Source organism: Acyrthosiphon pisum, chromosome A2 (genome assembly GCF_005508785.2).
Source record: "Acyrthosiphon pisum isolate AL4f chromosome A2, pea_aphid_22Mar2018_4r6ur, whole genome shotgun sequence".
Lineage (NCBI taxonomy): Eukaryota > Metazoa > Arthropoda > Insecta > Hemiptera > Aphididae > Acyrthosiphon > Acyrthosiphon pisum.
Window position 1 is genome coordinate 86686321 of NC_042495.1, and position 9776 is coordinate 86696096.

Consider the following 9776-nt stretch of genomic DNA (forward strand, 5'->3'; position numbering starts at 1 on the left):
TCATATATCTACGGTCATTTGTTTAGAGTTACACCAAAACCCAAAATCGATTTTGTTAAAAATCGATTTTGCGTAAAAATTCCCGTTTTTCCTTAATTTTTCTTTGTTTTTCACATCGCTTTTGAAAACTACTGGGAAATTTTTACTTTTGACCCCCCAAAGTACCAACTAGATTCACTTTCCAATCATAAAAGTTACTGTTGAAGAAAATCGAAGCAGTTTTACTGTCCTAAAAGGTGATGACAGACACAAAAAAAAAAAAATAAAAAAATAAAAAAATAAATAAAAAAAAAAACACACATCATTGTAAAATCAATACATTCATCGTTCCACTCAGAATCTAAAAGTAGTGAGTTAAATTAATATCATAAAATTACTACAAAATAACTAAAATTGTTATTTAATATGTAATTTCCTCCAAATTTTAACATAAAATAGCTATAAAAAAAACTGTGTTTTTATATTTTTTGGTTACAGAATAACCTACTTACGTGGAATCTTGTAAGTTTTCAATCTTTAGCTGTAAAAGTTGAACATCTTATAAATTTTTAACTACAAAATCATTTTTTAATTAAAATTTGATAAATGTTGGCAAAAATCGTTAAATGTTTCGAATAATATTTTTAAATTACAACAAAATAACTAAAATCATTACATATTATACGTTTAAATACCTAATTTTGTTCAAATTTCATCTTAAAATATCCATAAAATAATCTGCAATGTTTATGTATTTATTTAAATTTTTTAGTTACAATATAAACTTAAAACTAGGTACCTACTTATGAGTTTTTTTTACATTTTCAAACCTTAGCTATAAAAATTGAACATTTTATAAATTTTTAACTACAAAATAATTTGCAAATAGCGTGCCAGTACTATAGTGTATATTAATATATTATATATTTTAAATATTTTTCAACTGCTACTAATTACTATTAAAACTTATGAGTTATGAATTATGATTAATCTTGTATTACATTTTTAAATCTTAAATGTAAATATAAATTTTTTTATGAATTTCTAAATTCTAACTCATAATAATTTGTAAATTGTCGTGATCTTGAAGTTCAGAAGTTAACAATAAATATTGTGGATTTATGCTCACTTATTTTTTAATTTCTAATAACAACTTATTATAAATCTTGTATTAAATTTTCAAGTTTTTTGTTCAAATGGAAATTTTTTTATCGATAATAATTTTTAAAAAAGGGGCAAGTGGGTGTCGCTCTGCTGTACGCAGGGTTGGGCAGTATCAAAGACACAATTTTACAATAATTACAGTTACCTCTTACCTATAAATCTATAAAACGTCATTATTGTCATTTGCATGTCTATTTGGGTTTCGTATTAACGTATATTGAAGCTTAAATTTTCACAAAATTTAATAAAAGTCGAAAAGTTTTCAATTAGATATTCATAAATGGTTTACTTTTCAAAGCTTATATTAAAAATTATGAAAAAAGTATCCTCCCAAATTTACCTACCTTAATTTAAAAAAAAAAAAGTTTACCGAAAAGCAACATTCATTTTTTATGAGTTTTTAAATTTAAATTTTTAGGATATTGTATTTTCATAGGTAAATTAAAGAATTTTCATCAATCAATTTTTGATTAAAAACGAATGAACATAGATACTTGAAATTTTAACCAAATGTTAAAACGACAATTACCCATTAACGGTAATATTTTCAAACAATTTTGAAACTTTTTCAGCTATAAATAGCCATGAGTATTTTTTTAAATGCCTATTGTAAATTATTATTTAGTTAGAAATTCATAAAAGATTTTATTCTCATACCTTAGATTAAAAATGTTAATAGAAGATTTTGCATAATCCTACCTATCACAAACAAAAAAAATGTACTTAAACAAGACATTACTTTTTTATGAGCTTTTGAATTTATAATTTTTCAATATTTGATATTAATTGGTAAATTATTGATTAATTTTTGATACTTTGTATGGTATTTCCAAAACTAATAACCGTAGACTCACGAAATGTTCACCAAAGATTTATAAATTATAATCAGTATTTCGACTTTAAATATTACGACGCATTTTGAGCTTTTTAAAGCCATGATAATTTTTTCAAATTGTGTAAATATTTTTCAGTTAGAAATTCATAATAGTTTTTTATTTTCATAACTAAGATAAGAAATTTTATTAAAATAGGTTCCCAACATAATGTTTTACTTATAACAAAACAATTCAGTTTAGCGTTAAGTAACAATATTTTTTTTAGGAGCGTTTAATAGGTGCTAAAGTCAGTTGATTTTTGTTTCAATTTTGGAGACATCCCCAGGGGCGCCATTTCAGTTTTTTTTTAAGGTGTGCAAAGGCCAATTTTTTCCCACCTCCAGGCCAATCGTTAAAAAAACGTTTCTAGTGTTTTCAGTTTTTCATTACAGATTCATTACAGTATCAAAAACATACTTAATAAAAACATATTATTATAGTTAACACATTACATTTTACCGTTCATAGTTTCATACATTCTGTGTATATACTGTATAGTGTATAGTAAAGATATTTATAGATAGAATAGATGCATATTATTATTATTATGTCTTTTGTCTATCAGTAACTAGGGGCGGACTGGCCCAGGGTGCTATACACCAAGTAGCACCCCGGGCCCCCGATTACCAAAGCCGGTATACGGTATAATACTGGTATAATACGGTATTATACAAAATAAAATAACATATTTCAACATCTCTACAAATAAACAACATGTTATTCTTAATTTTTTTTTTATATTTACTTATAAAACTAAGGGCTCTTTCCAAATTTAGGTAAGTTTGAAAAAAAATTACGGGCCCCTAATTAATTTTGCACCCCGGGCCAAAAATAGCCAGTCCACCCCTGTCAGTAGCCACTTACCATTTACACATATTTGTGTGTGCCAGTGGATAAAGTGATACCAATATCAATTTATCAATTATCAAATTAAAGAACACAATATTATAATATTATTTATGATTATCAGTGAATAGCTGCGGTGCATGCACAATTAAATATTGGCAAACTGAAGGCCATCTGGCCATAGTATTAATTAGGCCTAGGCCAATTGTGGACAACAAAATTACAGGGTGTGCGAGTGCACACCCAGCCGCCTCCCCCCCCCCAAATGGCGCCCCTGGACACCCCACGTGAAATGCTAATATAAATTACCAACTAAGTTCGCTTTTCTATCAAAAAAGATGTTGATCCCAAAAATCAAAGCATGCTTAGTATCCAAAATTTTGCTGACAATTTGTTGATTTTTGTTCCAATTTTGGAGACACCCCTCCCCCCACGAGACACTCTACTAATCAGCCGATATTCTATCATACTCAACAGCCCCGATTCTATTAGTTATAAAAATTTCAAGGAAGTGGGTAAAATGGGTAAGGTCAAACCGTCAGTAGCTCCTAGTCTATATGACATGACCACTTTAATTTATATTTTAATCTTATGTAATACCAAGATATTTATATACTTCCACTTTTTCCAAAATATTACGCTTACAATTTATGTAGCCTATATATCAAAATTTACAATCAAAAGAATGTAATTTTAGCTCAAAGTTATGATTTAAAGAGTGCTCTTTGATTTTAAAAATCATATATTTAGATTTACAAATATTAAGCATCAATATATGATTATATAACTATACTTTAACATATTATAGTAGTAAATTGCTTTTTTATATAAGTTATTATAATTGTCACTATGTAGCGGTATCATCAGCAAAACAAGAAATATTTAAGTCATCATTCAAATTTAATAAACCATTTATATAAATAACTAATAAGAAATAAAATAAGCCCTAATACAGTTTCTTGTGGTACCCCATGAGTAATATTAACAGGATCACCCGATCACTATTAACACCATTAAATCTGACAACCTGTGTTCTATTTCTTAAGTAAGATTTGAAAAGATGTAATGCAAGATTTATGTATGTTTAATATTATTATCATAGCACAGAAATAACCAATGAAACGCAGTGGCAATGCCGCAGTGGTAGACTCATACCCACGGTCTTAAAAGATATATAGGTATCTTCCATAGACCTATTAACTAAATTATTTAATGGGTCTATGGTATCTTCTAAGACCGTGCTCACACCACAGATATATAATAACATTATTGTATTATACATCTGTGGCTCACACCCAGTTTCTCGTTACTGCATATTATCACCATAGAACAATATATAAATTTATATGTCAGACACTGATCAGGTTAGTGCACTTGACTATAATAGACACTATAGATTTCATCTATTCTGTGCTATGATAATATGTAGGTAGAGCATTAACCAGGTCATAGACGTATATGGACCAAGACACCAGGTCAACCTGTGGGGGGCACTGGGTTGCGACATTGAACTATATAATAACTATATAATTTCAAATTCTTCCTCCCTCCCTCCCCCCCCCCCCCATTACAGCAAATATTTTATATAATATTATTAATTATTACATTTAATTTTTTTTATAAAAACTATTAAATATTGAATGGATAAGTAATTACATAGTTGGGTATTTCATATTTTGGACAGTTGTATTTCATTCTGTTTTTGTATATTACATTTTTTAAATAAATAAATAAGTAAATAATTTAAATATATCAACAACAGAGTTTTATTGGTAAAAAAAATATAAATTGGTTGTTAATTTATCAAGCGGACAGTTTAATTTCTGAATGCAGGTAATATTTAATGCTAATTAATCTGAAATATGCATTGTATAATATAAATATATACGTATATCTAATAAATATCTCGTAGTCCAATAATTATGATTCAAGCGTCAATAAATAGCGATATAAAATAAAATTGTGATTTGCCAATTGGCGCCGTATGTTAAACAAGGATAGAATATACTCCTAATATATACGCTATCTCTTTTTAACATCCTCGCTCGGGCCACACTGCGTGGTGAGCGCATAGATATATACAACAACTAGATAGTAGATAGCCGTCTTTGTACTACGGTGGTGGCCGATATTGAAGTCAGCCGCCATTTACAAAGCAGGCAATGCTTACATTTATTTTACATTTATTTATATACATATATATTTATCTATACATTTATACTATGATAATATTATTTTGTAAACATTGCCTGCTTTGTAAATGGCGGCCGACTTCCATGACAAGAAGGAGACGGCTATCTAGTTTGTTGTATATATCTATGGGTGAGCGTTCCAGTTATTATATAGTTCAATGGGTTGCGATCATATTATCATGATACCTTATCATCTCGTCAGCGACAGTGACTGTCGGATACTCTATAGTACTCCACACTTCACACTCCACAGGTGTTAAATTTAACGGCAAACCGTGGTAAAATGGTATTTGACACAACAATTTCGTAATTTAATTTTGGCGAAAATAAAAAGTATACAAATTTCACGTACTCGGTAGGTACTTTTATATTTTTTTGTACAATAAATTAAATAATTCTCTCAATTACATTTGGAATATTTTAAATATTTATTAGACAGTACTAGATTATACAAGATTGTATTGTTATTTATGAATGTATATAAGTATATGTTGTATATAACATTATAATATATGTTTAATCTAATAAAAGCTAACAAAAAAAAGTTCTTCTGTAGTCCAATTAGATAATTGAATTACTTATATTTTATTGATGGTTGAGAATTTTAAAAGTCTAATAACTGAATTATAAGTAATAAAAACAATTTAATTTATGAAGCTAAATTAATTTTAATTTCTAAATTGTTTTTGGTTTTTTTTTTCATATTATAATAAGTTATGCTACTTTAGTTGCGGCAAAAAAATAATCATTTGCAATGTCCACTGATCTATATTCCTAACTTAACACTGGTTTTTGTATATATTGTACATATCAGTACCTATAATATATATAAGTACTAAATATAATCAACAACATAATGTTATAGATACAAAAAGTGCTGATTAAACCTAATATGGAACATCAAATTAATGCCGATGAATCTGAACCTGGAATTCGATCAATGAATCAAACCACACAATACTATGATAATGTTACAGTCGATAATACTAGTATTGAAACAGAGACGTTAAATGAGTATGATTGTAGATTACAATATTAATTCAATTGTCTAATATTATACAATTTTATACTTATATGTAGAAAGCGAAAAAATTATTTAAGCTGGGATGATTTTTTTATGGCAACAGCATTTTTGGTTGCTAAACGTAGTAAAGATCCAGTAACTCAAGTTGGTGCATGTATTGTTACTCCAGACAAAAAAATTGTAGGCACAGGATATAATGGAATGCCTATTGGATGTAACGATGATAACTTTCCATGGGGTAAAAATAATCCATCAAAGTTAGAAAACAAATATTTCTATGGTAAGTTATAATATTTATTTTTATTCACAGACTTCTTTACCAGTGTACCACACTATATAGAAATCTGTATATTTATTTCATGTTATGATATTAAAATAATAGATTTTATCCACATTTATATTTTCAGTATGCCATGCTGAAATGAATGCTGTATTAAATAAAAATTCTATGGATGTACGTAATTGTACCATATATGTGGCACTTTTTCCATGTAATGAATGTGCAAAAATAATTATCCAATCAGGTATCAAAGAAGTAGTATATTTGTCAGATAAGTATAGCTTCAAACCGGAAATGATTGCCTCTAAAAGGATGTTTAAAGCATCAGGTGTATCTCTCAGACAACACACTCCATCTAAACAGCAACTTGTACTTGATTTTTCAGAAATTAATTCAAATATGACACAAATGCCTAGTACTCCAGACAAATCAAATTATAAATAGCTTTATTTAAATTGTATAACAGTATTTGACTCAATTACATTTTGGTTACTTTTTATAACCAATAATATTTAATATTGCCTGTGATAATTTTCCTCAATAATTGAAAATCAAATCACAAAACTTTGTACATTTTATATTATCTATTTATACTAGTTTTGTAATTGCAACATATTAAAAAAGCTTTTAACCATTAAATACTCTGACAGCAAATATCTTCATAGCTATTTATACAAATAGACCAGTTGCATTGCATTATCAATTTTCAATGGACTATTTATTTTTAATTTGAGTTAGTATCTGGTACAACTCAAATCGCCTCCCTGGTAGGCAATCCAATTACGTTGGATAGCGGACAATGTGCAACAACATACCAAGTAGGCGAGCCGTTTTAAAGGAGTTTGACCAATAACACCATGACACGGGATTTTTATATATTAGGGGTAATATATCACTTAAAATATTGATATCAGTGGTTTTTTAAATAATTGTTTTAATTTGTATGTAATATATATAATATTAAAATATAGTATAATTGTAGAACAATAAAAAATATGAACTGATAAAAATATATTTATAAAACTAAAATTATAACTAGATGAATATTACAGGTTATATACATAAGTGATTATAGATAGTAATAATTAAAACATAATTTAATAGATTAATAAATATATATTTTGCTGATGGATGCATAAACTTCAATACTTTGAATAATTAACTGACTTGCCACTGAAACAATATAGAATATTATTATAATATATGTTAATAAAATAATACAAAAAACTACTTAGTTGTCTAACCTAAGTATCTGGTAATAAATAATATATTCATACACCATTATTAAAATTGAATTAATGGATGAACTTGGGTTTCAAAAGTCATGCATGATTCATAGATAATTATCTTGGTAGAAGATTTGCCTCTTCATAGTTAATACTGGTATTACAGTCAGTACATTTTATATTTTATAAAATTATAAATTCTTATGAAATTAATTTTTTAATTGTGCTAAATATATATTAGAAGCGCAAATAAGATTTCAAAAAAAATTCTAGAGTAAAACTATTATTTTGGATACAATATTTAATAGCTATTTTAATATTTATAATTGTTGTTCATATTGATTACTTCTTAAACAAATCTTGGATCTGAGTCTGATTATAATTAATATATTATTACAAGTAAACCGGTAATTTAAATAAGTAATTATTAATCACAGATGAGTTTATTCAAGTTACAACCTACATGATACACTTATGATTGAACTGTATAGGTTACTATTGTTCTATGCTATTATTTTATATTCATTAGATTTTTTAAATGTTGATTACCTGGGTACAAAATGAAAATTAATACCTTTAATCCAGTACCCGTCCCCATATTAGCAGTCCTATTAGCTTCTTCATCACGTTTTTGTTGTTCTCGTTGCATGCGTTTGACACGATCTGGATTCTTAATACCTCGGCTTTCTTGTTCTCTTAAACGTTTTTCAGCAGCTGCAGCTTGTTGTTCTCGAACAATTGCCTATGTAAATATTTATGTGTTATGTTTACAAAATAAAAATAAATATTAAAATCAGTTTACCAAATCGACTCTGGTTGATTCATTAGAACTGCCACAGCAACACAACAATTTATAAATATTCCAACCCATGGTTATACTAAAAATGTAAGTTTAATTTATTTTGATGTTCATTAGTAGCGTTTTTGATTGAATAAATAATGTAATAACTATTGCCTGTTGAAATATCATTAAATGTAACAATAATGAAAACATTTAAATAAGTCCGATGGATTTATATATTTTTGTATATTTTATCACAAAATAATAAAATGAACATTAATTTTATTATCATTATCCGATTATATCATCATAGAGTTCTGATATGGCGTATAATCAAGGTGGATATATATATATATATATATATATCCACCTTGCGTATAATAATCATTAATCTTAAGATAGTAAAACTAACTTAAATCGTGGTCCGTGTACTATTATGTTGCATTACATAGGCGCAAATAGGTGGTGTGGCTGCGGGACTTGGCCGCCCTAGAATTTCTATAGGCCCCTCAAAAACTAATGATTTCATTACTATAATTTAAAAGTATCATGATTCATGAGAGTATCAAGTATAGTCCTGAGCTACAGCTTTCCCAAAATTTCAAACTTTATTTACGCTAATTTTCATAGACAATAGACATATTAATAAATTAATAGACATATTAAAATAGACAAAACCTATTTATTATGTCTATGCTGTGTTGAAACTTGTTAACACGATTTCACAGTGTGACGTGAGTCAGTGTCTCATTGTATTTTGATAAATGTATTCTTTAACATTTTCGTAGGTAATCTCAAATTTTGGAATAAAGTATTAATAATATATAAGACAAAAAAACGACGTACATCATCAAAAAACAGGATTGGCTGGATGAGGTATTGAACCGCAACCTCTTCCCAAGCAGATTGCGATTTGCTAACAAATTTACAAATAACAATATGCAATTATACTATTGTAGTAATATAGTTCTTCGTCCGCATCAAACAAACTGGCGGTTGGTGATGGTATATTTTAGATTTTTAGCCTTTACTCTTTAGTCTTTAGGAAGGTATTGTTCAAACATAAAAACTGTTGCCACTCGTTTTAACATTTTTAAAACTAATTTTGCATCTGGATATCAAAATGTCAATTACATCAAAATTAGATTTAAAATTTTTATTAGAATTTGTTTCCAATAACAACTTGTTTAAATGTTTTCACAATTATATAACTAACAACCACGCTGGAGTACGGAATACAAATCAATAATCATATATAAATTAATGTTCTCAAATAGCAATGAAGGCATAGGCGCAAATAGCATTTGAGATTTGGGGGGGGGGGCTAATAGGGCCTTACTTTGATAATATTGAATAAGCTTAAAACAAAATGTAGGAAATTTTTGGGGGGCTATGGACATTTTTGGGGG

At 27.6% G+C, this 9776-nt stretch overlaps 2 protein-coding genes across 3 annotated transcripts; one reads left to right on the forward strand and one right to left on the reverse strand.

Moving 5' to 3' along the window:
- The first annotated feature begins 5140 nt into the window (after positions 1 to 5140).
- Positions 5141 to 7063, forward strand: LOC100160379 (deoxycytidylate deaminase). 2 transcript variants are annotated; one of them, XM_008180462.3, is made up of 4 exons: positions 5141 to 5186; positions 5922 to 6070; positions 6137 to 6360; positions 6488 to 7063. In XM_008180462.3, the coding sequence occupies exons 2-4, from the start codon at positions 5949 to 5951 to the stop codon at positions 6802 to 6804; spliced, it is 663 nt and encodes a 220-aa protein (XP_008178684.1). In that variant the 5' UTR covers positions 5141 to 5186; positions 5922 to 5948; the 3' UTR covers positions 6805 to 7063. The 2 variants fall into 2 exon arrangements, with proteins under 2 accessions (XP_008178684.1, XP_001945167.1); XM_001945132.4 differs by lacking the exon at positions 5141 to 5186 and adding an exon at positions 5193 to 5411.
- A 214-nt stretch (positions 7064 to 7277) lies between these two features.
- LOC100169260 lies at positions 7278 to 8652 on the reverse strand. The gene is made up of 3 exons (XM_016800944.1): positions 8389 to 8652; positions 8161 to 8328; positions 7278 to 7533 (listed from the first exon to the last, which is right to left on the reverse strand). Exons 1-3 carry the CDS (start codon positions 8455 to 8457, stop codon positions 7519 to 7521), a joined length of 252 nt encoding a protein of 83 aa, XP_016656433.1. The 5' UTR covers positions 8458 to 8652; the 3' UTR covers positions 7278 to 7518.
- Positions 8653 to 9776: the final 1124 nt, after the last annotated feature.

Excerpts from the sequence above, each read along its gene's own strand:
- LOC100169260 (XM_016800944.1), bottom strand. The coding sequence starts at position 8,457 with ATGGGTTGGAATATTTATAAATTGTTGTGTTGCTGTGGCAGTTCTAAT. Across the intron at positions 8,329-8,388 it reads AATCAACCAGAGTCGATTTG|GCAATTGTTCGAGAACAACA; the intron begins GTAAACTGATTT and ends ATATTTACATAG.
- LOC100160379 (XM_008180462.3), top strand. The coding sequence starts at position 5,949 with ATGGAACATCAAATTAATGCCGATGAATCTGAACCTGGAATTCGATCA. Across the intron at positions 6,071-6,136 it reads GAAACAGAGACGTTAAATGA|AAAGCGAAAAAATTATTTAA; the intron begins GTATGATTGTAG and ends ACTTATATGTAG. Across the intron at positions 6,361-6,487 it reads AGAAAACAAATATTTCTATG|TATGCCATGCTGAAATGAAT; the intron begins GTAAGTTATAAT and ends TTATATTTTCAG.